Source organism: Bufo gargarizans, chromosome 2, assembly GCF_014858855.1.
Source record: "Bufo gargarizans isolate SCDJY-AF-19 chromosome 2, ASM1485885v1, whole genome shotgun sequence".
NCBI lineage: Eukaryota > Metazoa > Chordata > Amphibia > Anura > Bufonidae > Bufo > Bufo gargarizans.
The window spans coordinates 140432554-140458663 of record NC_058081.1 but is presented as its reverse complement, the minus strand read 5'-3'; the positions used below and the strand labels follow the sequence as shown (position 1 = coordinate 140458663).

Here is a 26110-nt window from a genome sequence, read left to right as displayed (position 1 = left end):
CCTCACCAAAAATCGGTCCCCGCGGGCTCATATAAATGTTAATGAATGGCATCCCCCAAACTGCACTTGACTGCAGTGACCTGCTGGAGCCAGTCATTGGCTGAAGCAGCGCATGTGACCCCAGTCAATGTTGGAAGTTGGGGAGCAGTTAGTATGGTTCCCTTGACAGATGTTTAGAACTTGTACAGCCCCTTGTAATACATGCTAAACTTGTTTGGTTTTGCTGTTGCAGAGCTTTCTGTAAATCCTTGTTACCCTGGGTTGTTGTTTAGTTTATCTTAAGGGGGCCATGCCAAGTTTGCCAAGTTATCCCCTATCCACATAATAGGACATAACTAGCTGATCACTGGGGGTCTGACCTCACAGACCCCCCACTAATCTCAAACAATCATTAGGAGAAATAAAACCTGTCCTAATCACACAGGAGGACAAGTTACTTCACAAAACTGAGCTACCATGGAATGGAGTTCATGAGGAGACATGAAGTACAGAGAGGAGGGTGGGGATGTGGCTGATGACCAGCAGCTACATTGCAATCCGCTACATTACCACAGCCCCACATTACCACAGTCTGTCCTCTCTGTACTTCATGTCTCCTCATGAACTCCATTCCTACAGAGATTCAGCTGAAGATCTTTTCATCTGTATTTAGTATTATAATCCCTGACAAGTAGAGTAGAGAGGAGGATGAGGCAGCACTATAGCTCATTGTGGTGAAGTAACTTGTCCTGTGTGATTAGGACAGGTTCTGTGTGTACTAATAGAATGGCGGCCATTTTATTTCTCCTATTGATTGCTCCCTAGACAAAACAAGCCACTAATACTAATGAAAGGTATTTTGGGAATACATTTATAATAAAGTAATATTTAAGCATTTTCAGTAATTTTATGAATTCCCAGAGAATCCCTTTAAACATGGTTTTACTGGTATTTGTGTATCAACCTTGTATATTATGATTTATTGTAAGCCTAAAAAAGGGCTGGTATGCACTTACTGCCTAAGTGCCTATAACCTTGTAAAAATAGCTAAAGAATCTTTGAAAGAAGGTGAAGCTTGACATAAAATGTACTAAAAAGATTCAGTGTATCTATTAAGTCACCCATAGCAACTGAAGTTCTGCTTCCATCTTATAAACAGCACTGGATAATTACCGTATTTTTCGCTTTATAAGACGCACTTTTTCCCCCCCAAAAGTGGGGGGGAAATGGCCGTGCGTCTTATAAAGAGAATACTTCGCTGGCCGCTATGCTGCACAGCGCGGTCAGCGAAGTATCAGTGACAGTGTGGAGGGAGGAGGCGGGGCCCGGTGCAGTGACTCTACTCTAATACACCGGGCCCCGCAACTGTTAAACATTCAATCTGATCTATATCTAATAGTATATGCTCTGTACGGCTCTTACTGTAGTATCGTAAGTATAGCGCAGACCGGCATCTCCCTCGGTCATGCGCCGCTTGCCGCACCTCCTTCCTCATGCGCCGTCTGCTCCAGCTCCCTCTGTCATGCGCCGCCTGCCCCAGCTCCCTCTGTCATGCGCCGCCTGCCTGTTCATTCATAAAGTGAGATAAGCAGGCAGGCGGCGCATGAGGAGGGAGCTGGGGCAGGCGGCACAAGACAGAGGGAGCTGGAGCAGACGGCGCATGAGGGAGCTGCGGCAGGTGGCGCATGACCGATAGAGATGCCGGTCTGCGCTATACTTACGGTACTACAGTAAGAGCCGTACAGAGCATATACTATTAGATATAGATCAGATTGAATGTTTAACAGTTGCGGGGCCCGGTGTATTAGAGTAGAGTCACTGCACCGGGCCCCGCCATGAGTGTCTCCGCCTCCTCCCTCCACACTGATGCATCTGATGGGGGATCTGTAGATGACACTTAGGGGGATCTGTGGATGACATAAGTGTCATCCACAGAGCCCCATAAGTGTTATCCACAGATCCCCCATCAGTGTCATGCACAGATCCCCCCTCCGTGTCATGCACAGATCCCCCCTCAGTGTCATCCACAGATTCCCCCTCAATGTCATACACAGATCCCCCTCAGTGTAATGCACAGATCCCCCATAACAGTGCGTCATCCACAGATCCCCCATAACAGTGCGTCATCCACAGATCCCCCTTAACAGTCCGTCATCCACAGATCCCCCATAACAGTGCGTCATCCACAGATCCCCCATAACAGTGCGTCATCCACAGATCCCCCCCATAACAGTACATCATCCACAGACCACCTTTAGTTCAAAAGCTACCAAAAGCACACCTTTTGGTTCAAAATATTTTTTTCTTATTTTCCTCCTCAAAAACCTAGGTGCATCTTATCATCAGGTGCGTCTTATAAAGCGAAAAATATGGTAAGTCTTCACTTACATGAGTTGAGAGCAAAAAGGAGATTTTAAAAAAAATTATGTTTTCCATACGTCAGGACACATGGTAAGCATCTTAATGTACAACAATAACTAGAAGCCAAGATCTTGAAAACAGACAATTGATACAAAATGTATACTTGATGTTTGCAAACCTGACTATGGTACAATGAATATACACTTTTGCTTGTAAGTATAGTTGCGGACTGCATTGCACGGTCACCGGCCGTGTGCCCGCCGTCTATGGATGCAGACCCATTCACTTTAATGGAATCCGCGATCTGCATCCGACTGTCCGCACCGTAAAAAAGTAGTGCATGCACTAATTTTTTGCGGTGCGGAGGCATTGACAGAAAACCCATGGAAGCACTCCGTAGAGCTTCCATGGGCTTCTAATCTGTGTCTCTGTTCCGCACCACACAGTATCTTCTGGATTGCGGGCCTATTCAAGTAAATGGGTCAGCATCCATGATACGGTGAGCACACGGCCGGTGCCCGTATATTGCTGACCCGCTGTTTGCAGGTCACAATACGAGCACAGAATTTCTACAGTCAGTTGCATAAGGTGGGATGTCTGTATATGTTTTTTTTTTTTTAAATGATCCTCTCTTATTTTTTTTTTACGTTTTCGTGGTTATCTCCATGCAAATATTGCAACCTCGGTTGTGTCTGTACAAGCCCCCCTCTCCACACATACAGTATATCCACAATGTGGCCACTTCATCCAACATCTTCAACTACTAAATGATGCAGAAATGTTGTTTTCTCAGATATTAACAAGTTCTCAATTCCCTGATAGGAGCCACTTTCCTTAGAAAAAAATTGTTTAAACTATCTACTTACTTAAATTCTGATGCACGAGACACTGTTGAGGTAGGATCCAAAAGAAAATGTTTCTGGATTAAAGAGCCATCTACTGTATTTATTGTCACCACTGGGAAACCCATCTGCAAGACCCAAGTGTTCATGATATTCTCAATTGAGTCTGGAAGGTAAACTGGGCTAGTTTCCTTGTTATAGGCCTAGAACGAAAACAAAATGCAAGAAAATTGAATTTAAAAGGAAAAACCACCAACATTTCCGTTCCATGTGTATGTGTGGCATTGTTAGTCCATTGGCTTATGTGTGTTTCAGTCTATTCATGTAATATACAACCAACAGAATGTCTGAGCCACTACTTTACTTTCGTATTATACAGCTAATGAGTACATATGTACTGTATGTATTTATTGTTATCAAGTGATCCTGGTCTGCTCTCCTTGATTACTCAGGAGTCTACTGAACTGAAGAACATCTGTTAGATCTCGGCAGAGCAGGAAAGTCTCCTGTAAAGGCTGCAGATGTACAGTACTGATCAATGACAATGACAAACATTTGTCATGCTCTTCTCTCACAGGGACTCAAAGCACAGAAATAGTTGTGTGCATGCAGTTAAAGGGGTCGTGCCACTAATAGAGATGAGTGAATCAAAGCTGACAAATTGGAATTCGATCTGAATTTTAGGAAAAATTTTATTCGCACCGAAGCCAAATTTTATCGCACTTAGTGGTAACGAATCACATTTTTTTCCTAAAATGGCTGCTACATGTGTGAGGACATGTCACAGCCCTATAAATAGCGGCAGCCATCTTAGTGTACTTAGTGCAGGGAGAGACGTCTGGAGGCGCTAGGGACAGTGATAGAAAAAAATGTCTTTGTTCTAAAAAAAAAAAAAATACAAGTGCAGGGAAAAGATTATTCAAGGTGTAGGGAAAGGATAGGGAGGAATCACGTCACAGCATTTATGTTAAACAAGGTTCAATAGGTGAGGTTACAGTCTGGGTAATAGGAACATTCCTATTACACCTTGCTGCACTAACTGGGGTTTCAAATTGCCATTATACAGCTCTGTAATTCCAGCAAACCATTCTTATTAGGGTGCAAGTGCTGTTTGATACAGGCATTAACAGGGTTTATTACAAGGAAATATTTCTAAATCTTATTTGCCCTTGTGCGGTGCAGTTATATGTTCTAAAGCATTTTTTGGATTGTATTAGTGGGAAAAAATGCCTTATTAGCCATTGTGTGGTGAAGTGCGAAAATTACAGCCCTTTTTGTCCTGTATTAGTGGCAAAAGTAAAATATATTTGCCGCTCAGCGGTGCAGTTATCTGTTGCAAAACCTTATTTGGCGTGTATTAGCGGAAAAAGAAAATATATATTTGCCGCTCAGCGGTGCAGTTATCTGTTGTAAAGCCTTTTGTGATGTGTATTAGCAGAAAAAGAAAATATATATTTGCCGCACAGCGGTGCAGTTATCTGTTGTAAAGCCTTTTGTGGCGTGTATTAGCAGAAAAAGAAAAAATATATTTGCAGTTTAGCGGTGCAGTTATCTGTTATAAAGCCTTTTGTGACGTGTAATAGCGGAAAAAGAAAAAAATATATTTGCCTCTCAGCAGTGCAGTTATCTTTTCAAAAGCCTTTTGTGGTGAGTATTAGTGGAAAAGTAAAAAATATACTTGCCGTTCAGCGGTGCAGTTATCTGTTCTTAAGCCTTTTGTGGCGTGTATTAGTGGAAAAACAAAAAATATTTTTGCCAGTCACCGGTGCAGTTATATGTTTTAAAGCCTTTTGTGGCGTATATTAGTGGAAAAGGAAAAAATATATTTGGTGGTCAGTGGTGCAGTTATCTGTTTTAAAGCCTTTTCTGTCAAGTATAAGTGGAAAAAAATAAGGGCCTATTTGCCATTCAGCGGTGCAGTTATATGTTCTAAAGCCCTTTTTGGCGTATATTAGTGGCACAAAAAAGTATTTGCCATTGTGTGTAGTGTTGGACTTAATCGCGAATATCGGCACTTCGAGAATTCACTAATATTTAGAATATAGTGATATATATTCGGAATTTAGAATATTCTAGATTTTTATTTCATCATTAACCTCCTTTCTTGCTTGTGGGCCAATGAGAAGGCTGCAATGTCTTTGTCTGAGCTTAGCAACATCCCTAGCAACCAATAGGAAAGTTGCCTACCCCTTACTTTATAAGAACCTCGCCAGCAGCAATTTTCTACAGTTTTTTTTAAGTTCTGAGAGAGACAGCAGTGTTATTGCTGTGCTCTGTGCTTTCCACACTACATTAGATAGATAGCTAGATAGCTTATATATATATATATATATATATATATATATCATACAGATAGTTAGGGGGAGATAGTCAGTGTAGGTTATATCCTGAAATAGTGTAGCTGTTGCAGTGCAGTGTGTTAGGTAGTGTGATAGGTTCTGCTGTCCATACATACATGCAGCTCATGCGTGACACCTGCCGTTTGCTCAGGCCCTTTGAGGGGGCTACATTATTTGTCAGTCGCCAGGACTACGGGATGAACAATGTCATTCCACTGCTTCATGTCCTGGAACAGATGCTGGTAAATCTGGCTGGTCAGGGGACTGGAGACGTGGCACCTAGATCTAATGGTCACATGAGCCCTGTGGGGGCTGAACTGGAGGAGGAGGAGGAGGACATTGGAGCACAAGCAATGTGTAGCAAAATGGGTGGTTTTTCTACACAGGTGACAGGAGAAGAGGAGCAGGAGCAGCCAGAGGAGCTACAGGGCGATGAGGAAGACGAGGCAGAGGACCCAGACACAACGTGGCAGTATGCAGTGGAGATGGAGGCAGGGTGTCCCTCTAAGTCACTTGCACAAATGGCCCGATGCATGCTCGCTTGCTTACCTAGTGTCACCATTCGGCAGAGGGATGACTTTTGGCTCTCCACCTTGTTGGACCCTTGCTACCGGTCCAAAATGGGGGCCTTTTTTACACCTGCTGAGAGGGAGGACAAACTGAACTACTACAGAGACATCCTATGTAGTCAGTTTGCCGCAGACTATCTGCGCCATCGTCCATCCTCTCGCAGCTCTGAACGGGGGGGGGGGGGGGGGGCCCTCTGCACTCACGTTCCACTGCAATGGCTGCTGGGGAGGGGTGGGGTGGCAGGAGTAGTACCAGCTCCATCAGCAGCAACCTTTATCTAGAGTCGCTGATGAGCAGATTTCTTCACCCGCCTAGTGAAGAAACTACTCACCAGCAGCAGCATGTAGACCTGGAGCAGAACCTGAACCAGCAGGTGGTACTTGGAATACTGAGCATCCAAACTGGATTTGTGGCCGCAACTGGCCGAGTTTGCCCTGGAAAAGCTGTCCTGCCCAGCCAGTATCAGAGCGGGTGTTTAGTGCGGCAGGGCCATAGTTACCCCAGGAAAAACTTGCCTGCCCACCCAAAATTTGGAGAGACTGATATTTGTCAAGATGAATCAGGTGTGGATCAGCCAGGATTTCCACCCACCAATGGCTGATGCATCAGACTAGATCATCCATGGGGCCACACCAACATTTTGACAAAAGAGACCGATTTCTTCTGGTTACCTGCCTCAGCTACTATTCTGATGCTGTCACCCGCCTGATGCCACACATCTGATACCAAGTGCTCCATCTTTCACCCACCATCTTCAGCGGGTACTGGTATTGCCACCCACCTCCACACTATGTCACCTTGCCACTCTGTGGCCTCCTGATGCTGCTGCCACCTCCACACTATGTCACCTTGCCACTCTGTGGCCTCCTCATGCTGCTGCCACCTCCACTCTATGTCACCTTGCCACTCTGTGGTCTCCTGATGCTGCTGCCACCTCCACTGTCATTGTGCCACTCTGTGGCCTCCTCCTGATGCTGCTACGGCCGCCACCTCCACACTCTGTCATTGTGCCACTCTGTGACCTCTTCATGCTGCTTCCACCTCACCAATATGTCATAGGGCCACTCTGTGGACTTCTTATGCTGTTCCTACCCTCCCCACTTCATGACTGGGCCACTATTGTGCCTTTCGGCCTGGCTGCTGACATCATCATTTATTTGACCCTTCTTCTGATCTGTCAGAAGGAAGGAAGAAAAAAGGAAAATCTGTTTTTTGGGGGTTATTGTTCTGACGGATCAGAGGAAGGGCAAAATAATCAGTGACATCAACACAAACTTACTGCTGACACCCTCTTCACTCTGCACTCTGTTGGGGGAGGGGGGGGGCTCTACTTGTATAAGCGTTTAATAGAACAGGTTCTGTAGACATCTATGTGGAATCAGCTGATGACGGTCTAAAAGGAATGCGCTTCTTCTTGCGCTAACATCAACACGTAAGGGCTCATGCCCACGAACGTAAGGGCTCCGTGCCCTTTAAAATCTGATTATTTGAAAACCAAGTGCGAGAAGTTAATGCAATCCTGTTAAAAAGTTCTTTATTTTTGCTTGAACACTTATGGGCCAGATTTATCATTAGCTCAAGTCAGAATAATGGAGTGAAAAAGTCGAAAATTTTTGCCTAATCGCTTAAACTGCGCAAAAATGTGCGACTTTTATTGGCTCTGCACTATGCTCGCCAGTTTTCTGAAAGTGCGCATGTTTTCTTATGTAAATTAATCTCTAGACAGATTTACTATTGTGACTATTTAAAAAGTCACAAAAAAATTGAAAAAAATGCGCAATTTCACTCCAGTGGAGGACCATGCTTATCTTTTGCGACTTTTTATTAGAACATGCAACTTTTTCATAAAGATGTGCGACTTTTGTAAAGCTGCTTACTGACGGATAAACTGCTGCCGTCAAACCACATTTATTACAGTCTTAAAGGGCCGATCATAAATCTGACTTGGCTAAAACTGACTTTAGCCATATGTGAAAGTGGAGTGAGCTGTCAGAGTCATGATAAATCTGGCCCAATAGCTTTACAATCTATCTAAGAAGATTGACCATTTATCTAAACTTACGTCTTGTAAGGAATTCCACAGATTATTATACACTGTATTTTGATACTCAAATTCTTTAAGGTAGGCCTAGGAAAAAGGTGAAAAGAAAGTTAACATTGACAGCTGAATAATAAGGTTTCCTGCACATGGCAAAGCTACAGTATGTTAATATAGATTATATGCTATCATGCAACGTCATACTTGAATTCCATATAAAACTGGAGGCATACACAGTTACAGTCAGGGAGGAATGGGAACTTATAGTGGTCCTGTAAAAAAAAAGCCTAAAAGTGGCCCCATGTTGCAGGCGGGTCCAAATTGACATAAGGCAGGGCCAATATAAGTAGACAGGTACAGCAACACTGTAGTACAAGAAAAATACTGCCCCAGCAGAACCAAATACACAATGCAGCACAAAATACTACCACCCCCTGCAGTATTCAACTCTATCACTGTCCAGGGGACAGCAATACAGTTGAATGCAGGAGGACGCTTTCTACTGCCAGCCAGGTGCATAATTACCACATGCTCTTAGTATTAATTAAAGGAGTTGTCCGGGTTCAGAGCTGATCCCGGACATACCCAGAATTTCACCCAGGCAGCCCGCCAGAGAAGAGCACTGGAGCATTTAATTTTTATTGGCAGTTTTTTTCTTGTAAATATTCTATGATCTACAGGTTTCTATGCATTATAGATTACTATCGTAAAGAAGGGAAGCATCTAGAAAAGATCTTCAGAAATTTTGAAGATCAAAATACTTATAGTGATCTTCATAACAAAACTTAGAATGGGGGCCCACGCAGCCACCCCAGATACCAGGTGTCAAGAAAAGCTTATTTCAGTCTTAATTGTGTCCCCTGCATCCCGCTCTCTCCCACCACACCCTACCTATTGTGATTTTTTTTCTATATTTGTTTGAAAATATAGCATGAAATATAGAATGAAATTAGTGAATAAAGTTTACGTTTCGTCTTGTGAGAACAGAGCAAAACCCTCATTTGCTGGGCCCAAAAAGTGGCCTCTGTGCATACTACTACACATACATCCTTGGTTGCTTTCTAGGTGTGATTTGATTTATAAATGAAGCTGCAGAAAATTATTTTGACAAGCAGGCGGTACTTACATTCAGTCCCTTTACAAAAAGTTCTTCAGTGAGAAATGAGGACAACATCCGAATAACCACTGCACCCTACAGTGAATGCAAGAGTAATGAAAAGATGATTACCATAGATAGTCATTTCCTCTTCAGTCTGCTTCTTGATGGGTTAGTGTTATCTACTGTGTGTATGATGCTTGTCTAAAAAGTTATCGCTGGTCAATAAAGAGTCGGCTTCCTCCTCTATATAGTGAATGGATGTCAGACTGTCACAGGCAGCAGTAACCGGGAATAGGCTGATTTCATGTTGCTTCCGCCAACAGAACAGTACATTGTGGCAGAGTGTGGGAAGAGATTATAAAGGGATAAACGGGAGACCTGCTGTGACTACTTGGGTTGCAGTAACCATAGATGAAAGAGCATGGGGAGTCTCTGCTGTGACTATACATGGATATGAGGGAAGGAATCATGCTGTAAGTAGGGGGGGGGGGGGGAGAAAGAAAAAGTCTGCTGTCATAACAGTTAGGAGGGGGTGGGGGCTGTAGAACCTGCAGGGGAAAGAGGGTGTAGGGGCTACAGAAGAAATGGGGTGCCTGCTGTGTTTACTGGTGAAAAGTGACTGGGGTAATGAAAGTTGGTAGAAATGGGTAGGCTATAGGGATTCTGTTTTTGGCCTGGTTGTTTTTTATTTTCTTTCTTTTAAAATATAACCTTTTTTTTCTTATTTAAAATAGACGAAAAACAAGAAAAATATATCTGTGTATCTTTTCACCAAAAGCCTAATGTGATAGTAGCAGAACATGTGTATGTTGAACAGTTTACCTTACTATAAGTGATGGAATCAAAAAGTGCGCTAATTTCTTCTGGTGTATTCACATCTTCTTCCTTTGAAGTGAGCGGATGGGAAGACGCTAAAGCATCGACACCCATCACTCTGTGCAGATCATTAAGCACTATCAGGTCTTTCTGTAATTGTCAGAAAACAAAATTAATGAGTACCGGTAATTAGTTTTGCCAAAATTCTATGCAATAAAAATAGTAAATGAGGCGCACAGGAACACACAAAGACTAACCTGAGGTGCACTCACCCAGTCCACTAAAATGACGTAAAACTTGTGATAAATGAACTGGGCACTCTCAGGATATAGGGATCATACAGATATTTATAATGTATAAGACAATAAAGAAGGACAATAAAAAGAGAGAATATGGCCCTAGCTACTGAGGAAGGGGCAACCTTAAGCCCCGAAATGCGTCTAGCTCTAACAGGACCCCGAACTTTGAAAGAGTGAGGACCAACAGATAGTGCCGGAACCGCGTACCACACCGCTCAACACCACGATAAGGTTAAAGTATAAGGATTCCGTGACGGCCTACAGCAGAGACCGGGCTGCACATGCCAAACTTTTACCTACGTGGGATTTCAACAACCTGACCGCTCAAAAAAAGTCTGGAGGTAATTTATAAAACGCGACCCAGCAGAGCGACGGTGTGTAGTGAAGTGGTGAGGAATTTTTTTCCGGTAAGACTATCTTTTTCATCGAATATTTGCTGACAGGAGATTTAACAAGACTTGAATGCTATTCGCCCAGTGGGACGCTACTGGTTGAATCTAGAGCGGGACGCCGCTATACCTGTTTGTTGTGGGACTATCACGCCACGGTGCCTTTAATAATTGTTACTTTGGAGCTTCAGAACTTTATCAGTGAGTTTGGGAATAACTCGCAACAGTGACATTTGGAGTTTTCCCAGTGAACATTCAGCGTCCACGCTTTTTATGCGTTTTTTATTGTGTGAATAATTTGTGTTTTAGCGATCGATTGTATCATTTTATTGCCGTTTTATTTTAGGAATATGCCATACAAAGTCATTAGTACTTATCTAGATTCAGAGTGCTAGTTATAGTGAGGAAGTGCTGTTTAGTACAATAGGAGGGCCATATTCTCTCTTTTTATTGTCCTTCTTTATTGTCCTATACATAATAAATATCTGTATGATCCCTATATCCTGAGAGTGCCCAGTTCATTTATCCAAAATTCTATGTATTTCTAAAACAGCAAACCAATCTTTTCTGTTGATGTCTGTGTGGTTGTGTGTAGGAGGGCTTGCAGTTCATGTATAGATTGTTGTTTCAGACAAAAGTCTTATAGTTAGTTTTTATTATTGTGTATCTTGTTATGCAGAGATTTTGTTATCTTTAACACATGGATAAATGGTGGATAATATGCAGTATCTGGAAATGCTAAAGGACTATGAGACATCAGATGAGTCTACCCTTACCTTAGTTTGAATTTGAGGACTCTAAGGACAATATTACATGGAGCAAATTAAACACAATAGCACAATATGCTAGAATACCTACTGGGTGACTGCAAATAGACATATATAGGATAGGCCAAGAGGTAAGGAAGGACACATCTGTAGCTAGTGGTATACATACAATAGATGAAAGGGGACACCATAAGAAAGATTAATATGGGCCCAGACCATTATTGTGCCTGGTTTTCCCACCCAGGCCAGAAGGGACTTGTCTTTTGATTTTCTTCTCTCCCTTGAACCCTTGAACCAGTTTCCTATTCACATGTGACGGCAGTGCAGTTCCTCATGCACATGTCCTTGCCAACTTGTATGAAAGTGGCTGGGACCAACAAGAGTGGACACTTTGGCCCTGATTTATAATGTCTTTACTTTAGAATTCTGTCTTCAAAAAATTTCACTTGCACAAAAAATGTTCTAGTTTTACACCACTGATTCTAGATTTGTAATGTGGGTGGAAAAGTGGATTTGGCTAGCTATGTTAATGAGCTCGACTCCAGATTTATCATTGAGACTTTTTTAAAAAAAAGTTGCAAAAATTGTCGCAATCTCACTCCAGTAGGAGGGTGGAGGAAGAAAACTGGAGTATCTTTTCTAGACAGAAGAGTTAGGTTTAAGGATAAGACAAACTTATCAAACAACATGAGACATTTGATAAATGTGGCATAAAGTACACCAATGTAGATTCGAGCAAAATGGACTTCAAATATTCCCCTCATAATAAATTCCCCTCTTTATCTCCAAGGGTCTCATAGCAGTTGCAGGGCTTCTTATACTGTATGGATTCACTTGATACCCTTGTGCATAGCTATAAGGGTTGCAGAAGTAGTCTTTGTAAATCGGATCCACTAATTTGCAGCCCCATAATGCACTTAACTATATAAGGAAATAGTATGTTGATGTTTATTGGAAATATAAATTATAATTGTTACACAGATCTACCTCCCTGTATATGTTAGATTATGTTGTACATGCTGTATAAGCCTTTGCATGTAAGATGGGAACACCCACAATATATATGAAGGGAATATTCACAAAATCAGTGAACTTTATTTCAGTTTTCCCACAATCAGCTCCACAGGATAGGTGATAGATCTCTAATATGTGGGGACCTCTTTGAGGGATCTCCTTTATCAGTGGGTGTCCCGAGCTCCCCATTCCCCATCACTGCATGACTGCAGTAAGGCTACATTCACATCTCCAATGTTTACTCTGGTACTCAGCTCCAGCAAAAGGAACAGACTATCGAGTAGCCGACCACTGCTGGGCATTGCCGGACCTCCATTAACTATAATGCGATCTGGCAGGTTTCCGGCATAAATGCTGGCTTTCTGCTGGCTTTCTGCTGGAGAAATACTGAATGCTGCTGTATTTCTCCAACGGAAAGATGGCATTTATGCCAGAAACCTGCCGGATACCCAACGGATCCCATTAAAGTCTATGGGGATCCGGCGGTAACTAACAGGGTGCAGCTATGCCATATACGGGTTTTCTCCAGAAGTCTGTTCTTCTGCCAGAACAGAGAACGGAGTACACATTGAGAAGTGAACGTAACCTAAGGAGAAGTTTGAATAGAGAGGTGGTCAAACATGTGCACTACTAAGTCTATGTGAGTAGTGTGGGTCCCAGCTTTGGGGCCTCACTTGATAGGTGATACATGTCAATTATTTGACAACTCTTTAAATTATCTCATCTCCATTAACTATCATCTCTCATTCAGATATGTTATGTTACTTTACAAGAACATCTTAGCCTACTATTTTCCAGGTGGGCTCTGCATAGTCAGATCCCAAATATTCCACGTATGAGGCAAAACCTTCATTCAGCCACAGATCATTCCACCATCGAATTGTTACAAGATTCCCAAACCACTACAGAAAAGAAAAGATATTGTTAGCGTGGGTATAAATGTATTCAGCTTAAAATGCACCATGTTTAGCTGACTTTCATTGTGGACTGATGTTTACATACTGTACATAGAATTTTATAGGTGAAGCCTGTAAGCTCTAATATAGTCATATTGGTTCACCCAGGGTAAATGAACAGTGAATGAACATGCTGTAGACAGGTTAGAATCCGCATAATACTTAAAGGGGTTATCCCATGAATAGTGTAAAAAATGAAAATACGACATCATATAGTGCTTGACAATCATTCATTGCTCTGCTAGATTTATATCAAGGTGACAGCTCAAGGGGACTGTCTTTTCTACTGCAGCTAAGGGGGCGTGTCTCAGCTTGAAGGGTGAAACTGAGCATGTGCGACCTTCTCAGTGAGCAGGACAAAGAAATAAGAAAAGAAACAAACAGCAGGTGGAGCTATACAGATACATTTTATTGACTAGCTCAGTGCGTATACAAAATTTTTAATTACATGCAATTAGGGTCCATTCACACGTCCGTTGTTTCTTTCCTGATCTGTTCCGTTTTTTCAGGAACAGATCTGGACCAGATCTGGACCCATTTATTTTCAATGGGTCCTGAAAAAAAACGGACAGCACAATGTCAGATTTTTTTCAGGACCCATTGAAAATTAATGGGTCCAGATCTGGTCCAGATCTGTTCCTGAAAAAACGGAACAGATCAGGAAAGAAAAAACGGACGTGTGAATGGACCCTTATAAAGGTATTCAGATCCAGGTGCTTGTTTGAAAACTGTACAATATTTTTCATGGGACAATCCCTTTAACTTTAAGGCCTCCTGCACATGACTGTATCCGTTTTGCAAAATACGGATGAGGCCCGTGTGCATCCTGCAATTTCCACTAAACTCACTGTAAAAAAAAAGCCTATTCTTGTCCACAAATCGGATAAGAATAGGACCGGTTCTTTAATTTGCAGCACAGACAAGCAGATGCAGACAGCACATAGATGACATCCAACACAGACCAAAAATACTTTTGTGTGCATGAGGTCTAAGTCAATTTGTCTGAACAGTTTTTTCTGTTTAGTTTTAAAAAAATTGGTTGCTGGTTATTCTTTGGTAAGATCAGTCTTTTAGTTTATGATTTGACATGCAGTAAATCATATCACAAAAAGTATAAAAGAAAGATAACCAACCTGATGTGCGAGCTCATGAGCTATGACTGTGAGCACTCTCTCCTTGTTGCCAATGGAAGATTCCTTAGTGTCATAAAGGAGGGCAGTCTCTCTGTATGTCACAAGTCCCCAGTTCTCCATGGCTCCTGCGCTGAAGTCTGGGAGAGCTATTTGGTCTAAGGGAGACACCTAACTGTTAAAGCGCACATTTTGCAGCATATCTGTTAACACCCATAGCTTTAGACTTGGAAGAGATGTACTGTGTACTTTCATTTTTAAGGCACACATAACATTAAAAATACGCAAAAAATTTCGGGAAATTTCACCTAAGCAATATCCTCTTTATTTTTTGGTTCAAATGTTTACAATTAAAATTAAAAAATATGTAAAGAAACTATCCTGGAGATCAACCATATCCCTTTCCTTCTTACCTTCTGTAAGATACGCTATGAATTTACACGGTACAGAATTTTGTAGAATGGATTATGGACTAAAAATTTGCAGCAATTCACAATACAATTTTAAAAACCCCATTCACATGTAGCAGAAACGAATTTGCATAGAACTAAAGACATTCTGCAGGATTTTTATATAAAGACTCCTATGAATGACCAGAACAATGGACACCACGTAATTATAACTTGGGGTTGTTATTGTGAGTAGTTTATATTTTTTTTTTTACATTTTCACTTTTTTCCTTGAAGGACACATTAAAGAGAGAGATAATTTTTATGTGAGTGCCTTTTATATACACCCTTCAAAAAATATAATATCTCATTGAAATTAGTTTATTTACAAGCCAACAATGGACACAATATATTCAGTACACATACCTGATTTTTGCAGCGGGTAAGGAACACCGTAATAGTTTTCAAAAAACTCCAGTATTGGCCTTGTGACATTCAGTGCATAGTCTCCTTGCTTCTCATCCACAATTGCTTTTTTACGGCCCCAGATTTTAACCTGTATAATGTTATAATGTAGTGGTAAGTATGCTCAATATATACTAAACGTAAACTAAATATACTCAATTTTATTGATCTCTGCATCATTGCCAGAGCAGTATGTATTTTTCTAGAGCATTGTATGACCGCATGGTAAGGTGGATCATAAGTAGAGAGATGGTTTAAAGAATGGATAGGACTTCTCCTCTCTTATGAATCCACCCCTGGCTTTGGCTTCCAAATCTGCATCAGGAAACCTTACCAAGTAGCCGTAACCTTATCCAGCAATAATTGTACTATCAATTTATGGAAATTAGTCATCACTTGCCTGGGACACTGAAGCAAAGTATGTTATTTTCATTTGTTACCATTAGTGTATAGTACAGTATTTTAGTCAGTAGCTTCAAAATATTTATTGCTTTATTTGGGTTTGTCACGTCTGTCTACATGCATCTACAAGCTTGGAGTTTAAATGAAATTATTAACGTCAAAGATCAAATACTTCACCATTTTTGTGCTGATTTTCAAGTATTTTGTGTTCTTTTATTAATATACATAACTTGAAAAATTCTATTGGTTGCTCTTGGAAACACAAAATGGTTTAAAAAAGTTTAATTATTAGTCCTTTTACGTGACGACATAGCTGTTCATGCAGATGGACATATTTTGGCGCCTTTCTGTACAAACATTTAAAAGTGCCATAGAGGCGCATGAGCCATCTGCTGCACCGCCATATTCTGTCTCTCATTTCATATGGAGGCATAGAGGTAGTATTCTTCTTTAGTAGTTTTCAGAGTCTGAAAGAGTCTGAATGACTTAGGCCCCCTGCACAAGAACGTGTGCTTCCCATTGCCGCATTTTCGGATTCGCAATACATGGGTGCCGTTCCGTGGGCATTCCGCATCACGAATGCAGACCCATTTACTTGAATGGGTCCGCAAATCCGGAGATGCGGAATGGTGCGGAATGGAACCCTACGGAAGCACTACGCAGTGCTTCCGTGGGGTTTCGTCCCGTACATCCGTTCTGCAAAAAGATAGAACATGTCCTATCTTTTTGCGGAACGGCCGGATCGTGGACCCATTCAAGTGAATGGGTCTGCAATCCGCTGCAGCTGCCCCACGGACTGTGTTCACAGGGTGCACACGTTTGTGTGCAGGGGACCTTATTTTGTACTAAAGGAAACATAGAACCTTCATGATGGATCATACTGGTTAATTGCGCAGGGCTTTGCTGTGCATTATGCTGCATTTACAGGCAGTGACCAAGCAGACCATTATTTGGAAGGACGTTTTCCTTCCCAATAATAGCCTGCTCGTCAGTGGACTTGAAGACCTGCATTTATATGCAGCAATCACATCCACTGCATGGGGGCGAGAGATGTCTACTGCTACCGTTCGTCCCTGTACAGAATCACTGTTTTTGGGCAGCAGATCCCTGTTCACACAGCACGATCTGCTGCCCAGAAACGATTATTTAATGTGCCGCACGACAACTATTTCAACAAGTGTTTCGCTTGTTTATTGGGTGATTGGCGGCACATTTACAAGGTCAGATTATCGAGACTGAAAGTTTGTAGTAACATATTTTCCCAATAATTGGGCAGTGTAGACCCAGCCAATCAGGTAACCAGGATCCAGAGAATAGCTTTAGATGTGAAATGAAAAGAAAACATCATAAATGGAATATGTAAAGTATTTTAACTTACTCAACACTATGGGGGAGATATATCAACACTGGTGTAAAGCGAAACTGGCTGAGTTGCCCATAGCAACCAATCAGATTCCACCTTTAATTTTTCAGAGCTGCTTTGAAAAATGAAAGGTAGAATCTAATTGGTTGCTATGGGCAACTAAGGCAGTTTTCCTTTACACCAGTGTTGATAAATCTCCTTCTATGTGTATATAACTATATGCATGATAAATTGATGTTCAAATGTATGTTTTGTTGTTTTTTGCAAAAATACTGTAGATGCTCACCCTGTTGTCGCCAATAGATTCAAACTGAGAAACTATAAAGGCCACCAGATATGTCGACATCCTTGGAGAAGTCTCAAACGTTGTAATATTCCAGGTTTCATTATTCCATTGTTCAGTAGTTACATCTTAAACAAGAATATTTTTGTCAAATGGTATAAAAGAGATTGAATAAATGCAACACAGCCCCATATGTAATTGTGTATACGCTTGGTATACATGCTTTATTGTAGAATTATATTCAATAGGTTGTAGTTTGCTAGTTTCCTGCTAAGGTGTGCCGTGTTCCTTTACCTGTTCAGTGTACCTGGCCTGTGCCTGTTCTCTGTTCTGACCCTGAGCTACTTGTTCCCACCTTGGCCTGTTTATCGGATTGCACATTCTCTGCTTGCCCTGACCTGCCGACGGTTGTTGCCTGATCCTCGGTGTCCTGCATTGGCATCTCCCGTACCTGTGGGTCAGCACCCACTTGAAGAAAGACTGTTCCATGGGGTAGGAGCCTGATGGTTCCCTGCAGTGAAGTACAGATCTCTTTATACTGGTTAAAGGGTGAATACTTGATGAGACACTTAGATAAGGCCCTAGGAGTAGCCCCAAGAAAAACCTGCTCAAGGGACATAGTGAGTCCACACGCGCTTTATTACAATGTCCATCATTATTGATGAGCAGATGTTTGTAATGCTACAGTCTTGACCTCAGCCTGCAGGTTGAACTTTAACATAGACCATATAAACATACTAGAACACTATTCATACTTTTTAATTTCAGTTATCAATCATGGTAGGGTTTATGGTGACATAATCAGAATCAATGATAAAACATAATATTATACTCAATGTTTTGCTGTATGTCCATTACAACAGGTGGGAATTGAGTAAATTGTGATGAGAATCGGCCAGTGTAAAAGGGGTGTTGCAATGTGGTAACAAACGTGCCCCAAAACTGCTCTTCCTACTGCACATGATGATAGTCGGTCATTATGAAGGCAACAGAGCAGTGACTTAGATCACCAAGTTATCTATCTGCTTACAGTCACTGCTCTCAATGTTTTGTTCCATTTTGAACTTATTATTATCTTAAAAATTTATATTTACTTCCTCTTATCTCTCCACACTATACTCAGGGCCTTCTTTAGTATTGATAGGACCCTGGGCAAGAATTTACTTGGACCCCCTGGATCCCACCTTCCCACGCGGTAGCATGCATTGCGCTGAGGTGTGAAATGGCTGTCGCCACAATCCTTGTAGCCTGCGCTATGCCAAGTCCGCTCCATGTCTGCAGCAATAATGTTTGATGTCTGCAATAATGATGTCTGAATAAAGAAGCTACATTTTTGGCGAGTGCCGCCCACATTGGTTTTCTCCTTCGTGACATAAGTTGTTGTGATTTGGAGGCAGAGCACCATCTGTAGTGAGAAAAACCCAGCATCTGAAGATTTTTGTGTCTTGGGAGAAAGTTTTGGGAAGTGCCACCCTGTTGTGCTCTTTAGAAAATTTGACTTTCTTGAAAATTCTTTTATTTTGAAAAAGTTTATGATTACAAACATGAGAGTAACGTCACTCTCAGTAAATATAAGGAAGCATATATGTAAATAATGCAAATCACATAATAATGAAAAATGGGGATTAAGAGAAAAAAGTCAATGTATAAACAACAATTAGCATTACATATAATGCCAATTTAACTATTTAGTACAACTTTATTTTGTAGAACACTTTACCACTCTAGTCATTAGTTGTTTTTTGCTTGTTTTCTTTATTCTATGATTGTAAGTCGTACTTTTTTTTAACATCTTCAATGTCCTTTATTTTTCTGAAACTTGAGAAATAAACACTGGGTTCCTGACAGGTACTTACTCCTCACTTCCTCTTCCCTTACTTCCCCCCCCTTCTCTCCTTTCCCCCCCCCCCTCTCTTTTCCTTGCCCTCCACTGTCCCGTTACTCACCCTAGTTCTAGAAAATTTGACTTTCTTAATTCAGACATTAGTGCTGGCTGCACCACCGATCATCCAACGCCACCCCCCCTTTCCTTTAGGTATGAAGCCAGTGTGTGCATTATCCATTCTTTCTATATGAATTCTGAGTTACTACCGGCCACACCACAGATCCCCCAATCATCGCCCCCTTCTCCCTAGAGGTGAAGCCGGTGTGTGCTGTTAAGTGCGGCTGCGCTGCGCTCAATGTCAGCAAACCTACTTAACTACCGCTAACTACTTCTTCCGCTCCGTACTTGAAGGCTGCCCAGGCGTGAGTTCTTTGCACAATCCCGTCGGCGCGTGCTCCCGCGAGACCCGCCACTGACGTTCACAGGTCTCGCGGGATTGCGCAACGAACTCACGCCTGGGCAGCCAGCAAGTACTGAGCGTAAGAAGTAGTTAGAGGTAGTTAAGTAGGTCTGCTGACATTGAGCGCAGCGCAGCCGCACTTAATGGAAATACAGTGGCTATAAAAAGTCTACACACCCCTGTAAAAATGTCAGGTTTCTGTGATGTAAAAAAATTAGACAAAGATAAATAATTTCAGAACTTTTTCTACCTTTAATGTGACCTATAAACTGTACAACTCAATTGTAAAACAAACTGAAATCTTTTAGGTAGATGGAAGAAAAAATATAAAAATAAAATAATATGGTTGCATAAGTGTGCACACCCTTAAACTAATACTTTGTTGAAGCACCTTTTGATTTTATTACAGCACTCAGTCTTTTTGGGTATGAGTCTATCAGCATGGCACATTTTGACTTGGCAAGATTTTCCTACTCTTCTTCGTAAAAACACTCCAAATCTGTCAGATTGCGAGGGCATCTCCTGTGCACGGCCCTCTTCAGATCACCCCACAGATTTTCATTAGGATTCAGGTCTGGGCTCTGGCTGGGCCATTCCAAAACTTTAATCTTCTTCCAGTGAAGCCATTTCTTTGTTGATTTGGATGTATGCTTTGGGTCGTTGTCATGCTGAAAGATGAAGTTCCTCTTCATGTTCAGCTTTCTAGCAGAAGCCTTAAGGTTTTGTGCCAATATTGACTGGTATTTGGAACTGTTCATAATTCCCTCTAGCTTAACTAAGACCCCAGTTCCAGCTGAAGAAAAATAGCCCCGAAGCATGATGCTGCCACCACCATGCTTCACTGTGGGCATGGTGTTCTTTTGGTGATGTGCAGTGTTGTTTTTGTGCCAAACATATCTTTTGGGATTATGGCCAAAAAGTTTAACTTTGGTTTCATCAGACCATAACACCTTTTCCCACATGCTTTTGGGAGACTTCAGATGTGTTTTTGCAAAATGTAGCCTGGCTTGGATGTTTTTCTTCGTAAGAAAAGGCTTTCGTCTTGCCACTCTACCCCATAGTCCAGACATATGAAGAATACTGGAGATTGTTGTCACATGTACCACATAGCCAGTACTTGCCAGATATTTCTGCAGCTCCTTTAATGTTGCTGTAGGCCTCTTGGTAGCCTCCTTCTTCTCGTCTTCTCATCAATTTTGGAGGGAAGTCCAGTTCTTGGTAATGTCACTGTTGTGCCATATTTTCTCCACTTGATTGTCTTCACTGTGTTCCATGGTATATCTAATGCCTTGGAAATTCTTTTGTACCCTTCTCCTGACTGATACCTTTTAACAATGAGATCCCTCTGATGCTTTGGAAGCTCTCTGTGGACCATGGCTTTTGCTGTGGGATGCGACTAAGAACATTTCAGGAAAGACCAACTAGAGCAGCTGAACTTTATTTAGTTAATCAGAGGCACTTTAAATGATGGCAGGTGTATGCTGACTCCTATTTAACATGATTTTGAATGTGATTGCTTAATTCTGAACACAGCTACATCCCCAGTTATAAGAGGGTGTGCACACTTATGCAACCACATTATTTTAGTTTTTTTTGTTTTCTTCCCTCCACCTAAAAGATTTCAGTTTGTTTCTCAATTGAGTGGTACAGTTTATAGGTCACATTAAAGGTGGAAAAAGTTTTTTTACAGCACAGAAACCTGACATTTTAACAGGGGTGTGTAGACTTTTTATATCCACTGTATATAGCAGTGGTGTGAACGCACCCTTACAGGGTATACATGAAATACTAATTTATATTTGTCTGTATATTCTGCATACCATTACCCTTATATGCAGTTATAAGAAATGCATATCCCCTTTGTTTAATAATTAATGTGGTTGGAGACGTGTTTAAACTAGGGTCTGGGGGTGGAGGGTAATTACTTTATAGGAGGGGAAGATAGAGCCCTGTGGCAAGGTACTGGAACTGGGGGAGGAATGGAAGGAGGGACTAGAACAGTTCAGAAGGAAAGGTGTAGGGTAAAAAATATACTTAAACCTCTTAAATGTATGTATACTAATGCCAGAAGCCTGACTAATAAAACTGGGGAACTGGAATTTGTGATGTGTGAGGAGGACTATGACATAGTGGGAATAACTGAGACATGGCTGGATGATAGCTATGACTGGGCGGTTAATGTTCAGGGTTACAGTCTGTTTAGAGAGGTTTGCCAAAACTGGAGAGGGGGAGGGGTCTGCCTTTATGTAAAGTCCTATCTAAAGCCCACAGTCCGAGAAGATATAAGTGAGGGACATGAACATGTGGAGTCACTGTGGGTAGCAATACATGGAGGCAAAAACAATAATAAATTACTAATAGGAGTTTATTATAAACCACTTAATATACCAGAGTCCCCAGAAAATCTACTACTAAACGAGATAGACGAGGCGTCAAATCATAATGAGGTCGTTATTATGGGGGACTTCAACTACCCAGATATAGACTGGGAAACTGAAACCTGTACATCTCATAAAGGAAACAGGTTCTTGGGAAAAGTATTTGTCTTTGGTTATTGCCAACTGGTTTATGACCCGACTAGAGGGACGGCCATACTAGACTTAGTATTAACCAATAGACCTAACAGAACAACAGATGTGCAGGTTGGGGGACACCTGGGAAATAGTGACCATAAAGTAATAACCTTCCAATTATCATTCAAAAGAGTGTTTCTTCAGGGAGGAACAAAAATACCAAACATTAAAAAAACGAAATCTAGTCAACTAAAAGAGGCAATAGGCCTAACTAACTGGGACAATGTCCTCAAAAATAAAAATACAGCCACAAAATGGGATATCTTTAAAAGCATCCTAAAATCTCATTGTGAGAGGTACATACCGTATGGGAATAAAAAGTTAAGGAACAAAAAGAAACCAATGTGTATAAAAAGAAAGCAATAAATGACAAAAAGAAAGCACTTTAAATCACTAAAACAGGAGGGTAGTGAGGAAGCACTGAAAAACTATAAGGAAAAAAATAGAATATGTAAAAAACAAATAAAAGCGGCCAAACTAGAGACCAAGAGATTAATTGCCAAAGAGAGCAAAACTAAAATGTTCTTCAATTATATAAATGGTAAAAAGTAGAAATCTGAAGGTGTCAGCCCTTTACAGAGTGATGAGGGGGAGTTGCAGAGAGCAATGAGGAGAAAGCAAAGCTAATAGATATTTTTTTATCCACTGTATTCACTGAAGAAAATAAACTGTCAGATGAAATGCAGAATGTAAAAGTAAATTCCCCATTAAAAGTGCCCTGTCTGACCCAGGAAGAAGTACAACAGCGTCTTAAAAAGATTAAAATAGACAAATTGCCAGACCAGATGTCATACAGCCCCGTATCCTAAGAGAATTAAGTAATGTCATAGCCAGACCTTTATTTCTGATATTTAAACACTCTATACTGACAGGGAGTTTTCCACAGGATTGGTGTACAGCAAATGTGGTACCAATATTCAAAAAGGGTCCAAAAACAGAGCCCAGAAACTATAGGCCGGTAAGTTTAACATCCGTCGTGGGTAAACTGTTTGAAGGTTTTCTAAGAGATGCTATCTTGGAGCGCCATATCAGCATGGCTTCACGAAGGACCAGTCATGTCAAACTAATTTAATCAGTTTCTATGAGGAGGTAAGTTCTAGACTTGACAGCGGTGAGTCAATGGATTCCGTATATCTGGACTTCTCCAAAGCATTTGACACTGTACCGCATACAAGGTTAGTATATAAAATGAGAATGCTTGGACTGGGGGAAAATGTCTGAATGTGGGTAAGTAACTGGCTCAGTGATAGAAAACAGAGGGTGGTTATTAACAGTACACACTCAGATTGGGTCACTGTCACTAGTGGGGTACCTCAGGGGTCAGTATTGGGCCATATCCTCTTCAATATATTTATTAATGATCTTGTAGAAGGCTTGCACAGTATAATAAAATTTTTGCAGATGACGCTAAACTGTGTAAAGTAATTGACACGGAAGAGGACAGTATACTGCTACAGATGGATCTGGATAGATTGGAGGCTTGGGCAGAGAAGTGGCAGATGAGGTTTAACACTGACAAATGTAAGGTTATGCACATGGGAAGGAATAATGCAAGTCATCAGTACATACTAAATGGTAAATCACTGGGTAACACTGACATGGAAAAGGACCTAGGAATTTTAGTGAACAGCAAACTAAGCTGTAAAAACCAGTGTGAGGAAGCTGCTGCCAAGGCCAATAAGATATTGGGTTGCCTCAAAAGGGGAATAGATGCCCGTGACGAGAACATAGTCCTAGCACTTTACAAATCACTGGTCAGACCACAGATGGAGTACTGTGTACAGTTCTGGGCTCCTGTTACCAAGGCAGACATAGCAGAGCTGGAGAGGGTTCAGAGGAGGGCAACTAAAGTAATAACTGGAATGAGGGAACTACAGTTCCCTGAAAGATTATCAAAATTAGGGTTATTCACTTTAGAAAAAGACAACTGAGGAGAGATTTAATTACTATATATACATATATCAGGTGTCAATACAGTGATCTCTCCCATCATCTATTTATCCCCAGGACTGTGACTGTGACGAGGGGACATCCTCTGCGTCTGGAGGAAAGAAGGTTTGTACACAAACATAGAAGAAGATTCTATACGGTAAGAGCAGTGAGACTATGAAATTCTCTGCCTGAGGAGGTGGTGATGGTGAGTACACTAAAAGAGTTCAAGAGGGGCCTGGATGTATTTCTGGAGTGTAATAATATTACAGGTTATAGCTACTAGAGAGGGGTCATTGATCCAGTAAGTTATCACATTGCCTGAGTGGAGTCAGGAAGGAATCCCCCCCCCTTTTTTTTACCCTTAAGTGGGCTTCTACCTCACAGTTGTTGTTTTTTGCCTTCCTCTGGATCAACTTGCAGGATGACAGGCCGAACTGGATGGACAAATGTCTTTTTTTGGCCTTATATACTATGTTACTATGTATTGCTATCTAAGTCACAATGTTACCAGACAAAATGTAACTAAACAAATAACACACAAACAGTTTCACTGTTCATGTCTTTAATTGAGTAAATATCCCTAGTGCATGGAAAAAAAGTGAATTGCTCTTTATTATTATTTATTAATGAATTCTCCAAACGCTAATTGATAAAAAAAAATGTTTTAAATAAAGGGACTGTCCGGGCTACAGATACTGATGATGCATCTTCAAGACAGGTCATCAGTGGGGGTACAATTCCCGGCATCCCTGCCAATCAGCTGTTTGAAGGGGCTATGAGAGCACTGCATTCTCTTCAATGTTGACCTGCATACTGTCTCTCTTGTAGCAGCAGTGTAAGGTAATTACAGCTTCCTTTCCCATTTACTTGAATGGGACAAACAACTGTAGGTACACTGCACCCCCATAACAAAGTAGACATCATGCAGGTAAAACACTGAAGAGGATGCAGTGCTAGCATAGCCCCTTCAAACAGCTGATTGGCAGGGTGCCAGGAATTGTACCCCCGCCAATCTGATATTGTTGACCAGTCCTAAGAATATGTCATCAATTTATGTTTCCCAGACAAACCCCTTAAGGAGCTGATATTTGAAGTGTAGATTTCACAGGTTATTCAGTAAATAAAGGCATACAAAGCCCGGTTACTGACAAATAAATGAATAGTAAGAAATTAATGAAATTAATCCATGGTTAGACAAATTATCTACCATCTACAGATAGAGAAAACTCAGAACTGTTACTGCTCTCTCTAGGATTGGGTGTCTTATTAAAGGGGTTGTCTGGGTTCAGAGGTGAACCTGGACATATCCCAATCTTCACCTCTCTGGCCGCCCTGATATGAGCATTGGAGTATGTCATGCTCTAATGCTCTCCTTTGCCCTATGCTTAATTGTGCAGGGCAAAGGCATTTTTTGGAGATCCGGTGACGTACATGGGGACTGCTAGGTGAAGGCTTTGGCCTAGCAGTAAGCCCAGTGATGTCACCGGCACTAATGGCCGGGTTTTAGCTCTGCCCTAGCCTGCAAAATGGCTAGGGCAGCGCTAAAGCCCACACATCAGAGCCTGTGGCATCACTGGAAACACTGCTGGATGAAAGCCTCCCCCTAGCAGTGTGCCAATGTAAACAAAAAAGCCATTGCCTTGCGCAATTCAGCTTAGGGCGAGGGAGAGCATTAGAGCATGAAAATCAGAGGGGCCGGAGGGGTGAAGATGGGGATATGTCTAAGTTCAGCTCTGAACCCGGACAACCCCTTTATGATCACTCTAGAGCAAACGGGCAGGAGGAAACCGAAATCTCCACACCAACATCAAAACTTAAT

General features: G+C 41.5%; 1 protein-coding gene across 1 annotated transcript in view; it reads right to left on the bottom strand.

Annotated features, from left to right (window-relative positions):
- Positions 1 to 26110, bottom strand: part of LOC122927567 (aminopeptidase N-like) — a 61616-nt gene that overhangs the window by 22671 nt on the left and 12835 nt on the right. Inside the window, exons 3-10 of the mRNA XM_044279511.1 lie at positions 17484 to 17629; positions 15415 to 15544; positions 14603 to 14757; positions 13302 to 13415; positions 10051 to 10194; positions 9256 to 9321; positions 8154 to 8219; positions 3207 to 3385 (exon numbers count right to left, since the gene is read on the bottom strand). Coding sequence (XP_044135446.1) covers positions 3207 to 3385; positions 8154 to 8219; positions 9256 to 9321; positions 10051 to 10194; positions 13302 to 13415; positions 14603 to 14757; positions 15415 to 15544; positions 17484 to 17629 — 1000 coding nt within the window. The remainder of the gene's footprint in view (positions 1 to 3206; positions 3386 to 8153; positions 8220 to 9255; positions 9322 to 10050; positions 10195 to 13301; positions 13416 to 14602; positions 14758 to 15414; positions 15545 to 17483; positions 17630 to 26110) is intronic.